This window comes from Tinamus guttatus, unplaced genomic scaffold (assembly GCF_059628265.1).
Source record: "Tinamus guttatus ecotype Peru unplaced genomic scaffold, ASM5962826v1 Tinamus_guttatus_pri_ptg000287l, whole genome shotgun sequence".
Lineage (NCBI taxonomy): Eukaryota > Metazoa > Chordata > Aves > Tinamiformes > Tinamidae > Tinamus > Tinamus guttatus.
Window position 1 is genome coordinate 13,207,152 of NW_028288821.1, and position 19,658 is coordinate 13,226,809.

Here is a 19,658-nt window from a genome sequence, read left to right on the forward strand (position 1 = left end):
TTAGCTGCCTGGTCCTGTCATGCTCAGGAAGCCTCTTCTGCTGGAGAGCATGGCTGGGTAGAAGGGAGGGAGCTGAGAGGGTCTGCAACACCCTGTGAGCCATCACTGAAGGTGGCACGGGCGGCCCTTGCAGTTGGAGCCAGCCTGGTGGGCTGGAAATTGGAGACCTGGTGCTAAAAGTAGACAAGGTGGTGATGAAAGCAGGCAGGGCCCCTGCATGCTCATGCTTGCTGAGCTCCACTTGTATTTCCTCCTTGAGCTTTAGAGAGCAAACCTCTGCTGCCCAAGGCTGTGAAGAAACAGTGAAGATTTGGACCTAGTAGCAAAGTGAGACCTTTCTGGGCATAGTGAGAGCTGAGGAAGGCAGCGGGGAGGGCCGAGGAGCCTTGTGCGCGTGCAGCTTGTCTGGGCACTGGGGACCTGCTTTTCCTTGAAAGCTTCTGAACACAAAAATAAGGCTTCTTTCAACCCTGTATTTTAGAAATGATTTTTTTTTCTTTTTTTTTCATGAGTGTACAGTGTACTTTTCCCACAGGTGTGCTGATCTGTTGCCCTTTACTCATTATTAACTGAGCTGTTCAGTGCCAAACGCTTAGGTGGTTTTCAGCCTGCCTGGGAACACCTGCCCCTGCCCTGCTTTGGGCATCCCAGGACACTCCACTCTGGGACACCTCCTCCTGGTGTCCATCTTTTCACCCTGTTTCTCTTGGGATTTTAACTGCCTTGTAACGTTTATGTAGTCTGTGCAGATGCCAGGTGTTTGGTGTCACTGTCTTTCAGCTTTTTTCTTCCTGCGTATGAAATCCTAGGCTGCCCAAGTGATCAAGGGAAAACAAAACTATGTGGCCGTTCTGGGGCCTGGAACTGAACCGAGCCCGCTGTGACCTGCTCTTCACAGAAGCCATCAATCAAAGCATGCAAGTACCCAACAGGCTGAAGGTAGCAGAAAGCTTCAGCCCTGTCGAGGAGGAGCCAGTGACACAAGATGTCCCTCCTTCCTTTCGGATGCACATCCCAGATAGGATTTCCCTTGCAGGTAATGTCTCGGGTTGTTTTTTGGATGAGGGTTGATGGGTCTCTGTAACAGCTTAGGGAGAAGGATCCCTTTATAAATCTCTCAACATTTTGCTTTGCAAGAGGAGAGGAAAAGGCAGATGTCAGCTTTCTTCCACAAGATAAGGCAGCATGGTCAGAGAGGTGGGCAAATACAACCAACAGAAGGCAGGATGGGTCTTATTCCTGATGGTGAGGACCAAAATGTCCTGGAAAAGAGGTGGTTAAGTGAACAGACATGTTTTAGTGCATGCCTGAGGCAGGATATCTTTGCAGGTAGCAAGGCACTGAGGAGACTGAGAACAGTGGGAGGGTTGGAGTGAGGGTTTGGGAGGGAGAAATCGGTCCCCCCACATCTCTTACAGCTTCCTCCTGCTTTTGGTAGAGTCCCCACTCGGGGATGCAGAGAGTCATGGCTCTTCTTGAAAGACAGCCCCCAAACTTGTTGCTTTCCTGGAGCAGTGCATCCTCTGTACCTGCCCTGCTCATCCTGCATCCCACATGTGCGGAAAATGTTCTTCTGATGTATTTTTAGTAACTTTAGACACAGGGTTGGCTGTCCTGCACACCTCCATCCTGCCCTGAGGGCAAAGTTGGTTTAATTCTTCCTTTTCTCCTCTCTGTAGACATGACGGATGCTGCTCTGAGGCCCATCCTGCTAGACCAGCAAAGGAAGGTCCCCTCTATTGTGGTGCACGAGTCCCCAGACTCCTCCGTGCACTCCGCTGCGCTTGGGGAGTTCCCTTTTCTGCACGTAGCCACCAGATCAAGCTCCCAGAAGCGCAAACGATCGGTACGGTGTTGAGAGCAGAAGGGATTGCCCATGGGAGAGTGGGAGGGGAGCAAGGCCTAAGTTTGGTTTACTCCAGAGGTCTGTTATGAGCCAAAGCCTGAATTCATTTTTCTGGAGTGCTACTTCCTACATCCTTATCCAGGAGCTCAAGTGCAGAGGCAGTGATATCTCCTATCCCCACATACCTGTGTGCTAGGCTGCTGTAGGCTGGGACATGCACTGAGCCAGGGCTCTCAATGCTTTTTGTGAGCAGGAAATAGGCTGGAGAAGGTGCAGACCATGATTCAGTCCCCCACAGCTCCCGCCTGGTACTTTTGATGTCCCTTTTAAACCACTTTTTCTCCTGGATTAAGTATAAGCAGCTGTTTCATCACTGCAGCATAAAAGAACATGATATCAAGTTTAAAAGCAGATTTTAACCCTGTGTATATATATATCAATTCAAAGAGAGGCCTCTGACATGGGTAGGGCTGTTTTGGCTGCCTGGACCTGCTGAGCTGACTTCCGAAGTGCTTTTACCTCCCAAGATTCAAGAGCCTTTCCAGCTGCATTAGTTTCATGTGTTTCTCCTCAGAATCTACCTTCTCAGCTGCAATTTCAAGTTCCCCTTCCCTGGCACTACACAGCTCCTAGCTGTGGGCGAAACTAGAGGGAACCACCACAAGGACAGGCGGAGATTAAGCAGTCCTGCTTGGAGAGGCACTGCTGAGGGTGAGGGCTTGGGGCTGTCCCAGAGCCTGGGACATGGCTGTGCCATGAGCCCCAGCCCCAGGACACACGCGTCAGGACTCGTGCAATGCAACCGTCACCGAGCGCGTTCCTCACGCGCACAGCGCTGCTTGCCCTGCAGGCAGTGCAGGATGCTGGGCTGAGCTGCCCTGTGCGATCTCCGCGCTGATGTGGTTGTGCTTGATGCCAACAGGGCCATCACAGCAGCAGGTCGCGACGGGAGAGAGCTTCAAGTGACTGTGCCCACCTGGCTCTGCACAGCCCGGGCCAGCACCATGAGCGGTGAGCACTAACCCAGAGGTGTTTGGGAGGGTGGGGATCAGCATCTCTTGCCACCTGCATTTCTTCGATGTGTCCCCAGGGTGGGACGACGTAGTGACAAGCAAACCTCGCTCTTGTGAGGCTAAGGGGAAACTGAAGAAATTCTCTCCAGTGGGGAAACTATCCCTAAATCAACCCTAGAACAGAACCATCTTTCCCCCTGTAAGTCAAGGGTTGTGTCAAGGTGGCAGGGGAGCTGTTCTCGGTGACCCTTATGGTCTGATGATCTCCCACTGCCAGACCTGGCTTGGGATGAGTCAAGCCAGTGCCTCTAAACCTGTGGGCTGGTGGAGGGGGTTCCTCCTGCCCAGGCTGTGTGGGTGGCCTGCTCACAATCAGTGTTCCTGGCAAGGCTTGGAGCTGTTGCGAGGATGAAGGGCGCCACCAAATGTCCAAGTGTTCTAGTGCTGTACTAGCCTGGGAGATGACAGGCATGATTCTGTGTGCACCCCAGGCTGGACACGTGCCCCCTACCCGCTCACAGCGCCTCGCGCCCCCTCCTCATGCAGACGGACAGGATCTACTCTGTGCAGAACATCTTCCAGACCATGTGCCTCCTGGGTCAGGTGCTCTTCCACCGTGTCCAGAACTCTCTGCAAGACCCAGTGCCATCCAGGTGACTTTGGCTCGTCCTGAGCCACCTCCCTGTCACTCCACAGGCATCTGCCTGTGCCTTACTAAGGTGTGAACCAGGCATGAGCTTTGCAGCTTGCAGGGATGCACAGCACAGGAGAAGTGCAGCAGGATGATCCTGTGCAGCCTGTCATTCTCTCTATGCCCCACTTAGCCTGTCTGCCAGCTTCGGGTGCCTGGGTCTCGGAGTATCTGGTGCAGTTAGCCCGCAGATTCTCGTCTAACACAACAGAGCTTGAGTCTCCTGCTTAGCTTAATACCGGCCCTGTGGTTACTTCAGGTGATCTAACATCTTTTATGAGAGTCCTGGGATTTTGGCTGCTCTTCTTTGCTAAGCAAATACTACATTTTTTTTCCCATGCATGCTTTGATAACTTGATGGTGAGAAATGTTTGAAGGCAATCAAAATCCAGAACAAACTGCCTGATATGGGGCCTGTCACCAGGCACTGTCTCCCACAAACTCCCAGCACCCCTGACTATCTCCTAGTCAAATTACTTTTCGCAAGAACCAGTTACATTGAGTTACTTAATGCACAGCCAAAACCTATGGCCTAGATCTCCCAGGAGGCAGTAGGGATGTGTGCTCCATGGATCAGCTAGACAGTGACCTCAGCATCTTGGGACGTGTTGGAGCCACTCTGTACCATGTTGTTATCTGCACATTTGCAGCAAGTTTAAAATATTCACAGCTGCCTTTGCAGCCCTCACATATCTGCACTGCTGTGAGGCTGCTGAGTACTCTGCAGTCCTGGAAGAATGTCTCAATTCTTTTAATTCTCCTTGAGAAAAATCTCTAGACAGAAAGGGAGGAGAGAGGCACATGTACATAATCTGTGCCATCAGTGTCATGTGCCCCCTGGAGTACACCAGCTGGAGTGAAGGTGCAAGCAGCAAAGTCGGGGCCTATTTGGATGATGCAAAGCAATATCTCTACCTTCAAACCCGCCAGGCTGGCTGTCTTCAGAAGCAGCTTTTTAAAGAAATCAGGGCATGCCAACCGATCTGTTTTGGTAGTGGCCATGTAAGATCCTCTCCCTCCTCCCCTCTGCAGTAGAGGAGTTTTAGGCCATGGTGTTGTGATAGGGGGGAATTGCTGAGCTGCTGTAATGTAACTGGCATCAGCCCTGTGGCTCTGCCATGGGTCTTGGTCTCCCTTTGAAACCAAGAACCTAGGAGTGCCTGTTCTTGATGGTTTGCATCACTTTAAGTGCATAAGTTGTCACGCATTAAAGGGACAACTTTGTACCTCCACATGGTAATAAAAATAAAAAATGGGCTGACCCAACTTGTTTGTCCTGAAATTTTAATAAAGAAAAGTCTGGCCTTGGATGGAGGCTGGAGTGTTTCCATTACAATGTCCTCTTGAAGGGTATGAGTCATCAGAAGGTAATTTCTAGCCTCTACTATAAAACGTTTTCCCCTGTATCAACTGGGATTTTTCAATTGAAAGTTGTGGGATGTGTACATCTTCAATGTCTTTGTGCTGGGGAAAATTGGATATTCAGACTATCATGACTTTCATTTTACAGTGTGGCTATATCATGCAGAGGTATTGGCTTGCAAATGTATCTTCAGATCTAGATACCTTGAATCTCTGCACACTGTTCTGGCTTGTCTTCAGCAAGATGAATGCCATGTTGCAAATGGGAATAAATACCCTTCTCCCTGAAGTCTCCACAAGAGCAGTGTTAGACGCTCGTTCACTCATGATATGTCAGACAGTCAGCGAGTGTCCGTGGGAGTTAGCAGGGTGCAGAGGGGAATTTGGGATTATAAATGAGCTGTTGCAAGGCTAGTTGGTGTTAGGGACTACAGAACATGGCAATTTTGATTTCCATCCATTGATCCATATCTGTTTTACTCTGTGGCCACTCTAAGACACAGTAGGTAGTGCTGTGGGTCCTGTAGCCAGGATGTATCTCCAAGAGGAGCCTGTTGGCTAATCCCAGGGGTGGCTGCTTTGTCTGCAGGGATAGAAGAAACTGGTGCATACTTGAGTTGCTTGCTTATGTTTCAAGTGGCAAGTAAAATTTGCTATAAGGACAAAAACGTCCACGTTTTGTGAGGTCAAAGTGAGCTGGTGGGATTTGGAGGTCATGCAGGGGAACAAATCCTTATCCAAGTAAAAACAGGATCTTTTACTGCTGGCTGATGCGCTTGCTCAGATAGTTCCCCCAGCTGATGCCTGCTCTCAGCAGCTGGATCCTCACCTGCTGAGGTAAATGAGAATCATCCTCCAACTGCAGCATTGGTTCTGTGATCTGTTTTTTTGCCTGAGTTGCTCTAATGATGATTTATCCAACCCCAGTGAATTCCTCTGGCTATAGAAAATGGATGCTGGGTAAATATTGTGCTTTCTCTCTGTCAGAACTCTGAAGAAATAAAAACATGTGAAGCATGTGCTTTTTTGTTATTTTTAATGGTCTGCTGCATGTGTGTGTGCTGTGCTCACTATGGGGTAGATGCTGGAGGGGTCTAAAAATGCATGATGGCAGTTAAGATAAATCATTCAACATGTGCATCATGTGCAAATGCTGCTTCCTGCTCTCAGTGCTATGTCCAGGTGGCATGGCCTGGCCACCCGCATGCTACGTGCATGGCTGAGCGTGCTGGCTCCTGTGCTTCCATGGACAGGGCCACGTGTGCAAGAAGGTGACTGCACCTGTGAGCAGTGTTTGCCCATTTGCCTCTCTGTTTTTCTCCCCAGCTCCCCGGAGACAGGTGCGGCCGCAGATTGCTCCCTGGAGGAGGTTGGCACGGCTGAGGTGGCAGCAATGAGAAAACAGGTAAGAGAGGAGGGTGAAAGATTGCAAATATTTTCTGGGAGAACCATAGGAGGGTAGATGGGGACTTTGCTAAGTTAGTCCCAAATGCTTCTACGGGAAAATATAGGGAAAGACCTAGATATCTGTTGGTCCTTCAGGCTTGTATACTGAGGGGCTGTAGGGCTATAGGAGACAGGTTCTCCACCTGCCTACAGTAATGGTTCTGGAATGGCATCAGAAAAGTCATTTCCTGAAGCACCTGCTCTTGAGGACCCAAAGAAGGTGGCAGTTCCCATCCCTTCATCCATTGCTATCCAGCATTTCTGGTGCTTTGCTAGTGCCTTGCACGTTTTCCCAGGACTAGTAGTGGATCTGTTGCTTTCCTTGCAGTTGCTGAGGATCTCGGGGAGGCTCCGAGTGCTGGAGGAGCAGTGCAACAGCCGGCGTCAGAAGGAGACTCTGGTCTATTCCTTGCTGATCTCTGCCTGCCTCATCAACACGTGGCTCTGGCTGAGGAGATGAAGACTGTGCCTTGACTTTCCCTCCGGAACCTGGCAGGGTGGGTGAAGGCAGAGACAGAATCCTTCCTCAAATACTTGTGAACAGTAAAACTATGTGTTTTTCCCCTTAACTTGATCAGTTTTTGGCACTGTAGGCCCTTGAGGATTTGTGTTCCTTAGGCCCTAATTACAGTGAGAATGGATCCTTCTCTTATACTCTAGCATCAGAGGCAGCTGAGGTGAAAAGGATGAATCTGGACCTTGTGCCAGAGCACCTGGAGATAGGAATTAGGGAAGGGGGTGAATGAGTATGGCCCAACAGGGATAGTTCCAGGGTGTGAGCTATGACTGTAAATGCTTGTAAACCCTAGCAATCATGTTGCCTGTTTGATGGAATCAATCCTTGTCTGAGAAGATGCTGTGAAGGTATCATAAAAAATAGGTGGTGATGCAGTAAGTGTCTGTAGTGCATGGAGAAATGAGATACGCTCTACCCCTTAGGCTGTCTGCCACAGAAGATGCAAAACTAAGGTGCTGAGTGTGTGTGGACATCAGATCGTGTTATGGTTTTGGACAGCAGTGGACCTGGCCACCTTTTCAGGATCTCATCATCCCATCTTGGACAACTCAGTCCTGACTCCAAAAATTCCTGGCCAATTGCTGCAGCCTCTTCCTCATCTTTATCCCCAAAGCTTGTACAAAGTAGTGCATTTTTATATTGCTGATAGATTTTATTTTCTTCCTTGAGCAACTGCTCTTAAGTGTATGTAGTACTGCTAATTCTCCTATGCCAAGATAGCCCGTGCTTTAGGATGACTGAATTTGGTAGAGCTGGGAGCTCCCATCCCTTCAGCTGCTGCTGTGCCACCATCTTCTTGGCTCCCGTCCTGTTGGATGCAGTTCAGCAAAGGGTTTGCAAACGTTGAGATCCAAAGTGACTCTAAGAGCAAGGTCTGGGCTTATTCAGGAGTCTGGCTATTTCTCAGTAAGATTTAAACAAAAAAACTCCCCATGGTGATTCTTTGGATAATAAGATCTCATAACAACATTAATAGCACCAGACAGGCTGTCGAAAATTGTCTGCTTGGGCAGCAATATAAATTTATTAGGTTGCCAATGCTGGAGGCCAAGATCGCTCCCAGAGTGGCTGCCAAACTGTAACAACGGCACAATGATGCAGGTGGGGGAAATTATTGACCCAAGTGTTCTTTAGCTAGTGACCAGCCCAATTCAACAGCTTTGCTATTTATTTGCTCCCTTGGAATTAACCCACTTGGATCTGCAGTGGACTTTGCCCCCTGGGTCCCACATGCCTGGCTGGACCAGCTCAGCAGCAGTCACGTTTCCTCCACAACCTCCCCATCAGAGTGGGTTTGGGTGGGTGAGAACTGGCATTGTTGATACTATCCCAAAACCACAAGCTCTTTAGAGACCTGCATGAAGGCAAGGCCCATACTCACCCTGGAGATGTAAAGGGACAAGGTAGGACTGGAGGACAGGAACCGACACATGGAAAATGATGTGCCTGGAGACCAAGGGGTGCTTTACGCCTACATTGGGAGGTGATGCTTCAGATTCAAGGCAGTGAGGTGACTATGAAATGCTTTTGGTGCTTTGTCCAGCACATCTGCTGGAGTTGTACCTGCAGGCTTGGGGTCAGATCTTGGCAATGCTTTAACAGGACCATTTTGTTCCACCTGTAAATGATTATACTGGAACAGCAGGACATCCAGATATCCTAATTGTTTATTTACAGACATGGATACTTAAGTATTTTCTGCCTGCAGCTGCATCTGCTGTTTGGGCCTGTAAATCTGGCAGCCAGACATTTACTAATAAATAACTGTTCCACAAGTAATTGCAGGTCTGAACCTGTGGCCAGTATCTGAGCTGAGGAGAGAGGTAAGATTTATTGCGGAGGAGAGCCAAGATCTGGTGGTCGGGCTGGCTCAGGGTGTACATGAGGGTATGTGAGCGCTGCTGCCGAGATGGTTCCCATGGCTCATGACTAAGGGATGCAGTCAGGGTTACTAGGGGCCCTCTTGCAAATTCATACACAAATTCTGCCTGCTCCTCTTCTGGGGTGTGATTTGCTGGGCTTATATTCTGACTCTGGGTTTTCTGGAGGGGCAGGAGAGGGCAATAGTCCATTTTGCCACATCTTCTTCTCTCTTTGTACATATGATTTGAAGAGGGAGTTGCCACAGCCTCTCGGAGAGTCTTGCCAGGAAAACTCATTGTTTGGGAAGTACTTATTTGTCTGGTTCCTCTTTTCTGAGAACTGAAAATGTGCTCTTGAAGAAATGTGTTTGTTTATTTTTTCCCCCAAAACTGCAGTCTAAGGTGAGAAGGGCTGACCTTTTGGGGACACAACACCTTCAAAATGTGCACTGAAGACATTTGGAGGGGAGGTGACCCAACCCGCATGTGTTCTTGATGGCTAATTATTGACAGGTTGTGGAAGATGCAATATGGCTTTTCCATAAGGCATGGTTCCTGGTGTAATTCTGGAAATGCTGATCTGTAAAATATGTGTTTGAATAAACTCAATGTCTCTGGACAAGTCTCTTCCACCAAGAGCTGGACCTGGATCTAGTTATCTTCATGGATGACAATGGGTAAGATTTGTTCCCTTGGCAGCAGGAGGGTGCTGTGTGTGTATTGGATGTTGGCTCCTGGCCTCTATAGAGCCCCAGGCCACTTGGCCTGCTGGTGTAAAACAGGAATGCTGGCTGCCAGGGGAAGACGGAGGAGGAGAGTTCCTGGTTGATGCTGCCACTTTGGCCTGTCTTTGGGGCAAGCTGTGGAGATCTCGAGCTTCCTGGTTTATAAGTAACAACTCCTGGAGCAGCTGGTTTGGTCCTGCTGCCCTCTTGCAGGGATCCTTCGTGTGTGGGAGGTTGGGGTGCAGGAGCTGGGCACTGGGCTGCATTCAGCAATGAGGAAGGAGCGCCTGGGAGGGCTGCCAGCCTGCCCATGTCCTCAACATGTGCAGGAAGATTGAGGAGGGCAGCAGGACCCGTCGGCTCCTCTCTGTGGCCTCTCCTGCTGCAGCGACCTTGCTCTCGCTTCCTGGAGGTGGGATGCTTTTATTTATTCCCTCTCTCCCCTACCTCCTCTTGCTGGCTGCCTGCTGTGCCAGGGCAGGCCCATGTGACAGCCTGGGGTGTCCCCTCAGGCCACTGCCACAACAAAACGCATAAAGTGTGTTGTGAAACGCAGTGCTCAAGGGAGCTGCTCCACCTGGTGAAGATGTGTAGGGACCCAATGAGCTTGGTGAAAGAGAGCAAATTTCTTGATGTCCTTCTGAGTGCTCAACCTTAAGGCTTCCTGCTTTCCAGTTTTTTAGGGAGATCAGAAGAGGTGGAAATTACAGCTTTAAAGGGTGGGATAAAAAAAAAAGAGCTGCTGATAGTCAAGGGACTCTGGATTCTGGTGCTTCCAGCGCAGCCCTGCACACCATGCGACATGCATGGCAGGGGCTGCTTTAGCCTGGGCCACAGCAAAGGGTTGGATGCTGTTCAAAAGAATTGGGGAAATGAGGAAACTTTTACTCCCTTTCTTGCATGCTTCAGGAATACACATATTCTGTCAACTGTTAATTAGAGCTGCTTTATGAAAAACTAAGAGAGTAGAAATTGGTGAAAGCCGTTTTTTTGTGATAATTCCCAAACTTGGCAGCTCTTTTCTCTGGGAATCCAGAGCAGCGCGCTTGGCCTCCCGCTCCACGAGTGTGTGAAGAAGGATGGAGTTACAGCCCGGACCCATGCGGGTTCTTGAGCGCAGCAGCAGCGCTCCCCGAGGGGAAGGGAGAGGCGAGAGGCAGCACATGAAGCAGGGGAGCGGTGGGGCACCCCCAGCACCATGTTTCCCTCCTCCCCCTTGGTCCCTGGGCACCGAGGTGGTGTGATGGCCTCCTCCACAGGCAGGATCGTACGTGCTGCTGCGGGGAGGTACCGCACGGCCTCCTCCACAGGCAGGGCCCCACGTGCTGCTGTGGGGAGGTACCGCACAGCACCTGCTCCTCCTGGACACCACAGGGGCCCCGGTGCTGCCACCTCCCTGAGGCTGCAGAGCGGGCAGGATGGCTCCACTTTCCTCCTTGGGTTTGTTCTGCAGGTCAACATATGTGCTGAAAGTGCCTGTTTGGGGGGCCTCTGGATAGGGATGGTCTCCCTCGTGGCCAGCGGAGCCCGCACTGGGCAGCAGCAAAGCCGCTGAGGGCAGCACAGCTCTGCCTCACACTGGGGTCAGTGACGTCTTGTGTCTGAAGACCGCTGGACTGCACCACAGGGACGCCAGGCTTGTAAGTGAAGGGCAGCTGCTTCCCCGCGTGGTTACTGCAGTGCCGGCTCTTCCTGCCCCAGTGAGGCAGCTCTCCCTGCTGGGCTGGGGAATGCCCGGGTTGTAGGTCGATCGCGTGCGTGTTCAACTGAGCACAGGGGGGGTATGTCTCTGTGTGCCCAGTCTCACACAAGCACAGGAGGGCTGAGGCTGGAGGGGACCTCTGGAGATCCCCTACTCCAACCTCCAGCTCAAGCACGGTCACCTAGAGCACGTTGCCCAGGATTGTGTCCAGGTGGGTTTTGAATATCGCCAGAGAAGGAGGCACCACAACCCCTCTGGAGAACCCCAGCGTGGTCTCTGCTGGAAAGGTTTATACAGCGCTGCCTATGCACATGCCCTTGACCAAGGGACATGTCCCTTACCCAAGGGACGCGCCATGCCACTCCCCGAGGGCATGTCCCCCAAGCATCCATTCCCTGTCTTGTCCATCTGTCCCTCACTGTTGGGGTTTGGAGGACTTACCGTGCCCAAAGTGTGCGACAGGACTGTCAGAAAGGGGCACGCGGACCCCCCTGAGCATTTGCCCATGTGTCTTTGAGTGCCAGCTCTGTGTTTTGGTGAGGTGCCTTTGCATGTTGTGCCCGCTCACTAGTGTGGCTTGCCCAATCTTGCATTCACTGTGCTGGCCTGGGCAGGGCCTTCCTGGGGCCTTTCCTTCCTTCCCTGCTGGGACTTTGCTTTCTAAAGCGAGGGACTGTTTCTCCGGCCAGGTGGGTCTATGGCCAGCTGGGAGGGTGATGGCTGCTGCAATGTGAGGGAACCGGCATGAGGGAAAGCTGAGCCAGCTCTGCAGGGCAACCTCCTGCTTTTCGGGTAATGAGTTTAACAGCTCTATATCAGCCTTCATTTTCCTCCCGCCCCACTCCCTGAACCCAGAAGGCAGCTGCTGCCAGCAAGGACCTCAGTGAGGCTCTTTATTTTTCAATAGCAAACCTTAATTGCCAGTGCGGTGGATTCTAAGTCCTTATTAGACCTGGGGCTTGCCGGGCACAGCCCCTGTACATGCAATGTCTCCCAGCACTGTTGGCACAACAGGTGCCCTGTTTTCCTGCCTTGGGGCTGTGGCTGCTCTGCTGGGAGCAGCTTCCTCCTCGGAGGCATCAGTGCTGTTGCCCCAGCAATGACTGTAGTTGCTGCCAGGCTGCGCGGTGCGGGCGGTTTGCAAGATCTCTCAGCAACGCGAAACGCTCTGTGGGGCTGTTGCTGCCTGCTCTGCTGTGCCGCTGATGGAAATGCTGAACGGGCAAGTCCCGGGGGTTTCTACACTCTCTTCCCGTGTCGCATCTTGGCGTTTTGCGTGTAAAGCCGGAGGGGGCTGGTCTCACGCAGCGTGTGGCATGTCCTGCTCCATGTGTGGCTGGTCTTAGCTGCCTTCTGCTCTGTCGAGGCTCCTGGGACAGAGTGTGCACCCACGGTGCCCTTGCGTGGACAACAGTGATGAAGAGTAATGGCCTGCAGAGTTCACCCGCCAACCAGCACCCTCGACTACCCGCCCCAGCTGGGGATGGCACTGAGACGGTGCTGAGCACACAGAGGTGAGGCCGAGCCGTGCTCTGGGAGAGGGAGGTGTTTCCGAGGAAGGGCTCGAGGAGGCTTTGAGGACCTTCTTGGGGAGCCCAGGATGCAGGGAGCTCCTGCTTGGTCACGTGCCACCAGGATGCACAGTTCTTGCTCTGCTGCTGCTCTGCGGCAACGGGAGAGGAGAAAGGCATGGGTGACCTCTGCGCATGGGGACCATGTCACAGGGGAACACAGCAGGGCTGTGATGACCGATGCCAAGTGCTTGCTTCCCCTAGCTGGTCTAAAGTGGCTGTGGGCAGGCACCATTGCAGGACCGTGTGGCCATGACTCTTGTTCTCCCTGCTGCAGGACCTACTCTTTCCATGATGAAGCCTCCGCAGAGCCAGGGGGAGATGCTCCTCCAGATGGTGGAGAGCAGCCGTCCGCCCCTGCTTTCCAAGGGCGACAAGCCCTGGCCAGGTATCCGCATGCGTGGTGGCCCCGTGTGCTGGGCAGCTCCTGTGTGCCATTCCCAGGACACTACAGAGCTGTTTGATGGGCTTTGGGCTGAGCCAGTCTTCTGGGCCTGAGTGAAATTTGCACAGTGAAATGAGGGAAAGGGCTGCCATACATCACCATGTCACAGAGACACTGTATAAGTAGTGTCCGTCCTGCCCGGGGTTTGCCATCTCTCAGCAGACCAGGCTCGGGAGTGAGCTGCCTGCCTGCTCCCTTGGCCATGAGGAGGCAACGCACAGATGGCTTCCCATGTCCCTTGGAGAGCTGGGTGCTCCCACAGGCCCAGGGGCACTGGGGTCTTGTGTAGGGTCAACATTCCCGATTTAAACCATTCCTGATTTATTTATTTATTTCCTCATGATCCTCTGGCAAAAGACAGCAGGATTTGGGAAGGGGATTCTGGACTCTGCTGGGATGGGCTCAGGACTGTCTTGCTCATATATTCTCAGTCCTATAGAGTCACTGCAAGGGGAAAAAAAAACATATTTGGGCATGATAAGGGGCTGTGAAACCTTTCCTCTCAGCTGTGAGCACTCTTGAGTACACCATGGATTTCCCCACTAGCATGGCGCTCTCAGCTTCCCATAAGGGCTTGTTCTCAAGGTTTTGTACTGTCCTGGCTCCACAGACACACCTCCTCCTGACTCTGCCTCTCTCTACTCTTCAGGATAGTCCGCCTGGTGCTGGTGCTGAGAGACTGGGCCAGCAAGAGCTTGCATGAGGAGGAGCAAAAACCGGACCCCTTCCTCGAGCGGTTTCAGGGCCCTGAGCTCCAGGTGGCTGCGGACATCAATGATGACACAGAGGATGAGGAGACAGAGGCAAAAAACAAAAAGTAGAGTCCCTTTCCTGTGGCTTCTGCTATATTTGGTTAGAGGTCAGCCGTGTATGGTACTCAGGACCTCCTAGCAGTGTGGGCAAATGGACATGCATGGGGGTGTGCGGAGTGCTGGGAATGGTACAGGTCTGCCTGGAGAGGGGAATGTAGCAAGGCAGCAGTGGAGAAGGTGCCCTGTCCTCTGCAATCCCCTTCCTTGTAGTCAGCCAGGCTGATGTGCAGGGAACTCTGCATGTACTCTTTCCCTCTTGTCAGCCTGTCCTCATGGAAGAGCCCTGGCCTGTCCCTCTCCACGGAATCCTCTCTGCCCTGGTCCATACCCTGGTGTGTCTCGTGAGTTAGCAGACCCTAACCTGTCTTTTCAGAGCAATTTGAATTGAGAAGCAGCTCTGCACCCTTAAAACTATTCACTTCTGACCTGCGTGTATACATGAGGAGCTGTGGGCAAACCAAGGAGACATGGAGCTGGTCACCTCAGCTAGGATGTCCCAAGGGCTTGAACACTTCTCTGGGATGTTTTCTGAGCTTGGCCCTGTACTTGGGCCAGGGTCTCTCTCCCAACAGGAGCTGCTTGCAGAAGAAACTTCAGGGTACATTGCAAACACGAAGGCATAGCGTTTTCAAGTCCTATTCCATCATCTGCAGGATGAAGGGAGATGAAGGGAGCTCACTGCTGCCAGTGGCTCTCCCAAGAACAGACTCTGTGGCAGCAGCTTTCTAGAAACACTTTTCAGCTCCAGCCCTTTCATCTCAGCTCATGCACCTGGTGAAAAGCAATAACCTGGCTTTTCTTCTGCTGGCTAATTAAAGGACAAAGCTCATGTACTAGCCTGGATCCTAATATTATACATGGTAATTAGAACACCAAGAAATGTTTGTTTTCTGTAGGAAAAATATATCTGGGGCTTGTATCTGGGTCTTTACTAGTCATGGAGAAATCTGCTCTGCCCTGCGAGGTTAAGGGGAGTTTGTTAATTACCGGAGAAAGAGGGAGCTGAAGGCTGCTGCAGGATGAGGGTTTCTCAGATCCAGGTGATGCAGCAACAGAGCCAAGCACCATCACATCATGGCCAATAAAAGCATCTTGTTTTCTGGCTTGACTTTATAGAGGTGAGTTAAAGTTCCCTGGGGTGGGGGGAGAGGTGTACTTAGAATTACCCCACCAAACTCTAGCGGGGAGAGCATCGTGCCTCTCAGAAACAACCCCTGGGGAGATGGTGCTAACTTGTGCGATTTTCTAGGTCCTCAGCTGTGTGGATGAAAGGCCCTGCTCTGCTAACTTGGAGCACGAGGCGCCAGGCACGGCCCGGGAGCCTTGGCGGTTTGCAGCATTGGGTGCAAAGGACTGGGCAGATGATTATTGCCTCTTGCTAGGTTAATCAGCCCCTGTTTCTTGCCCTAGCCCTGTTGTCAGAGTGGACAGCTGTACTGAGATAATGTCAGTGACTCTGGCCACCTGCTGTGGTCACAGCTGGTTATTTAAAGCTGAAATTACCTCATTGAGGTTATCGGTGCTTGTGAGGTGTGTGCTACAACGGTACTTGGGGGCTGCCTAACGGGAAGGTTCAACCCCCTTGTCGGTGGCTGTCCCTGAAGTGAATGATGGCTGTTGCTCTGCTTGGGGTGCTGATCCCCACAGTGGGGTGCCTGCGTGGCACCGGGGAAGCAGGCCTCAAGGCAGAGGCTTTGCCTTTGAAGGCATCAGAAGCAGTGGGGAGCATAGGGCTGTCTGCTGGCAATGGAGCTGCCCTTTCTATTGCTGGAAGGGGGTTCGCATTTCTGTAGCTGAAAGGGAGGAAGGGCAAGAAAGAGTTTTGCTCTGCCAGGCTGCAGCAGCCTATCAGTTCAGCTGCACAGTTCCTGTCCCTTGGCCTCTCCAGGGAGATCTGGTGAGAGGAGCCCACATGTATTACCTCGGAGTCCCAAGATAAACTAGATTAAACGCCTGGGAAGTGTTCAAAGGCTAGACCAGGGCTGAGCAAACTGTGAGCAGAGCGGCGATGGCAGCTCTGCAACACGCGCTGCCCAGGCTGCGGCTCCGCTGTTTGGGCAGCACCTCTGGGTGCCTCCCGCCAATTTGGCAACACACTTTTCTTTCTGCCCTGATTAATATTATTCTTCAAAATCTGCCTGGCTCCTATCTCTACCATGTCTGGGAGAAGAAATGTCATCTAATGAGAAATTTTCTGATTACCTTCTTCCAAATACCTGTTTTTGGCTCTGCCACTGATATGGCGTGTGCACGTAGGCTGTCTGCTTTGCCTTGTAGGGCTACAGTCTCATCTTCTGGTACATTATCAAGCACAGTTTGGGAGATAAAGGAGCTTAGACAGTGTTGGGCTTTTTTACTCAGCACTCCTGGCATAGTGCCTGTCTTAGAGACTGGCACTCAAACTGCAGCTATGTTTAAGCCAGTCAGGTGCAAAGGATGAAGGAAATGACTTGGATGCTCCCTTCCAACCCTGTTTTTTTTTTTTCTTTCTTTTTTTTTTTTTCTTTAATGTTTAGCCCTTTACTCATACATTGGTTGCCAGCTCTGGTTTCTCTGTGCTTCCAGGAAGAAATGGCAGAACTTTGTGCTGGACCCTGCGAGGGACTGGCATTACTGCTGGCTGGCTGTCATTGCAGTTCCTGTCCTCTATAACTGGTCCTTGCTTGTGGCCAGGTGAGCTGGAAGGCCTGTAGGCTCCTTGTCTCCCCAAACTGCCCCTGTTCATCTGGCAGTACCGGGCATCTGAAGCTGGCTGTGCTGGGGCCTGTGGGAACCTAAAGGATGGGATGTCCTATTCCCAAGTGATGGCAGCAGTGCAAAGGCAGAGCATCACTGTCTGGCCTGGGCAGGACAGGGCTGTCATTTTGGTGTGCAGCTGCTTGCGAGACTGGGAGGTGCACTTGGGAGGTGCTGTCAAGAGCGTTTCTTCACCTATGTCAAGGAAGGGCAGATGATTCCCAGAAGAGGGATTAAATTTCTAGGAGTAGAAGGGGCAAGTGACCAAGCTCAGCTGTAAAGCTTAGGAGCCGCAGCACGAGTTGGGCTAGAGACAATGAGGGTGTTTGGTGGTCTCCTCACCCCATTATGTGATCCTCCTCCAGGGCGTGTTTCAGTGAGCTACAAAAGACTTACGTTGTCCTCTGGCTGGTGTTAGACTACGTCTCGGACGGTATCTATATTGGGGACATAGTGATCCGCCTGCACACAGGTAAGTGGAGGATGTGTTCCAACTTGAGTTTTGCTTTAATTCCCTAAAAGTGGGGATGAGCTGCAAGGGGTGGGATCTATAGATCCATTAGAAAGAGAGTTTTTATCTACCTTGGCACTTGCTGAAATGAAACAGCCTCCAAAGGAAGAATCTAATTAAAAGACCTAAGAAATGCGGTAAGTTTCAGAAGAAAACATTAATCATCCTGGCTTTCAACTTCATCTCTGAATAACTGTACAAAATTACTCACATTACTGTTAGTACTCGGGCATAGTTGAAGTTCTGACTGTCTGGTTTTATATCAGTTCAGTTCATGAATTATCTAAATGGAAAAGTGGTAGAATTTAATGTTTTTAGAATGGGGCAGGCAGCTGTGCATTTTTGTGTCCAAAATTTGCAACAATTCATAATCTGGAGGATGGAAACCTTTGCATCGCATTTCTTTGGGGCAATAGTGATAAATTCCTAAGTGATATCTTTGCATAGCTTTTGCCAGCTGAAAAGCCTGAGGGATAACGAAAGCTTGTGGACTCAGTAGATCACGTGGAATTAGTAACATTTGAGTGACTCAGTGTATGTGTGTGCACGTGAAAAGCATACCATGAAATGTTTACCAAAAATTCTGCAGAAGAGTTGTACATAAGTCAAGATAATTCTATTATCTTCTTCTGTTAGGTTTCTTGGAACAAGGCCTTCTGGTTAAGGACCTGAAGAAATTACGGGATAGCTACATCCACACCTTACAGTTCAAGCTGGATGTCTTCTCCATTCTGCCAACAGACCTGGTGTACTTCGCTGTGGGCTTGCACCACCCTGAACTGCGTTTCAACAGGCTGCTGCGCTTCTCCCGCATGTTTGAGTTCTTTGACAGGACTGAGACCAGAACCAGCTACCCCAATATCTTTCGGATCAGCAACTTGGTTCTTTACATCCTGGTCATCATCCACTGGAATGCATGCATTTATTATGCCATCTCCAAAGCCATAGGCTTTGGAGCAGACACCTGGGTTTATCCCAATTTCACAGACCCCGAATATGGATATCTCACCAGGGAGTATGTCTACTGTCTCTACTGGTCTACTTTAACTTTGACTACCATTGGAGAGACCCCTCCTCCTGTAACTGATGAGGAGTATCTCTTTGTGATCTTTGATTTCCTCGTTGGCGTCCTTATCTTTGCCACCATTGTGGGGAATGTGGGATCCATGATATCTAATATGAATGCTACTAGGGCAGAGTTCCAGGCAAAAATTGATGCCGTCAAACACTATATGCAGTTCCGCAAGGTGAGCAAAGACATGGAAACCAAAGTCATCAAGTGGTTTGACTACCTGTGGACTAACAAGAAGGCAGTAGATGAACGGGAAATCCTGAAGAATCTCCCTGACAAGTTAAGGGCAGAGATTGCCATCAACGTTCATCTGGAGACACTGAAGAAGGTGAGAATCTTCCAGGACTGTGAACCAGGTCTACTGGTGGAGTTGGTGCTTAAGCTTCGCCCTCAAGTATTCAGCCCAGGAGATTATGTTTGCCAGAAAGGAGACATTGGGAAAGAGATGTACATCATCAAGGAGGGGAAGCTGGCTGTCGTGGCAGATGATGGAACAACACAATATGCTTTGCTCACTGCTGGAGGCTGCTTTGGTGAGATCAGTATCCTTAATATTAAGGGAAGCAAAATGGGTAACAGGCGCACTGCCAACATTCGTAGCTTGGGCTACTCTGATCTCTTTTGCTTGTCAAAGGAAGACCTGATGGAAGCAGTTACAGAATATCCTGATGCCAAAAAGGTCCTGGAGGAGCGTGGTCGGGAGATCCTGATCAAGGAAGGGCTGCTGGATGAGTCAGCCACAGAGGAAAGTATGGAAGGGAAGAGTGTGGAGGAGAAGCTGGATACATTGGCCCTGAATCTGGACACACTGCACACCCGCTTTGGCCGGCTCCTCTCAGAGTACGATACTGCCCAGATGAAGCTCAAGCAGCGCATCACTGCTCTGGAGTCCAAGATGAGGCAACAGGATCTGGAGGACTTCTTCTCTGATAGCTCAGACAGCCTCTCTGAGACTGGGGAGGGACATCCTGCTGGGATGCAATGAGGGAACACACAGGTCAGCTAAGTGATGCCCTGCCTTGTACAGAGACAGTGTATGATTTTTGCAGGGCAGCTCCTTTGGCTGCTTTGCTAGGATTTGCTCTCAAGTCTTTAGTGTTGCTGGTGCCAGTGGCTTGGTGCAGCTCTTGACATGGATCCAGATCAGGTGACAGTCTACCCTCTCCCTCAGGTCTGTCTCTTTGGCAGCCTGATCTTGTGCTTCAATCAATAAAAAGGGGAGAATGGCTTATGCCACTGCTGCTTCCTTCCAGCTTCTGTAAGAGGTCTCTGTTCATCACGCCTCCTTCTTTGCTTTGAGCCATCATCACCCATAGCTTTGCATGGGTGGCCTCCCAGTGTCACATT

General features: G+C 51.0%; 2 protein-coding genes across 2 annotated transcripts; both read left to right on the forward strand.

Annotated features, from left to right (window-relative positions):
• The first annotated feature begins 832 nt into the window (after window positions 1–832).
• Window positions 833–6,818, forward strand: LOC104569790 (mitochondrial fission factor homolog A). The gene is made up of 6 exons (XM_010216789.2): window positions 833–1,036; window positions 1,680–1,846; window positions 2,769–2,857; window positions 3,351–3,512; window positions 6,239–6,317; window positions 6,687–6,818. Exons 1-6 carry the CDS (start codon window positions 841–843, stop codon window positions 6,816–6,818), a joined length of 825 nt encoding a protein of 274 aa, XP_010215091.2. The 5' UTR covers window positions 833–840.
• A 6,169-nt stretch (window positions 6,819–12,987) lies between these two features.
• On the forward strand, window positions 12,988–19,296 carry CNGA2 (cyclic nucleotide gated channel subunit alpha 2). Its single transcript, XM_088527620.1, has 5 exons — window positions 12,988–13,123; window positions 13,823–13,997; window positions 16,558–16,665; window positions 17,094–17,200; window positions 17,876–19,296. Exons 1-5 carry the CDS (start codon window positions 12,988–12,990, stop codon window positions 19,294–19,296), a joined length of 1,947 nt encoding a protein of 648 aa, XP_088383746.1.
• Window positions 19,297–19,658: the final 362 nt, after the last annotated feature.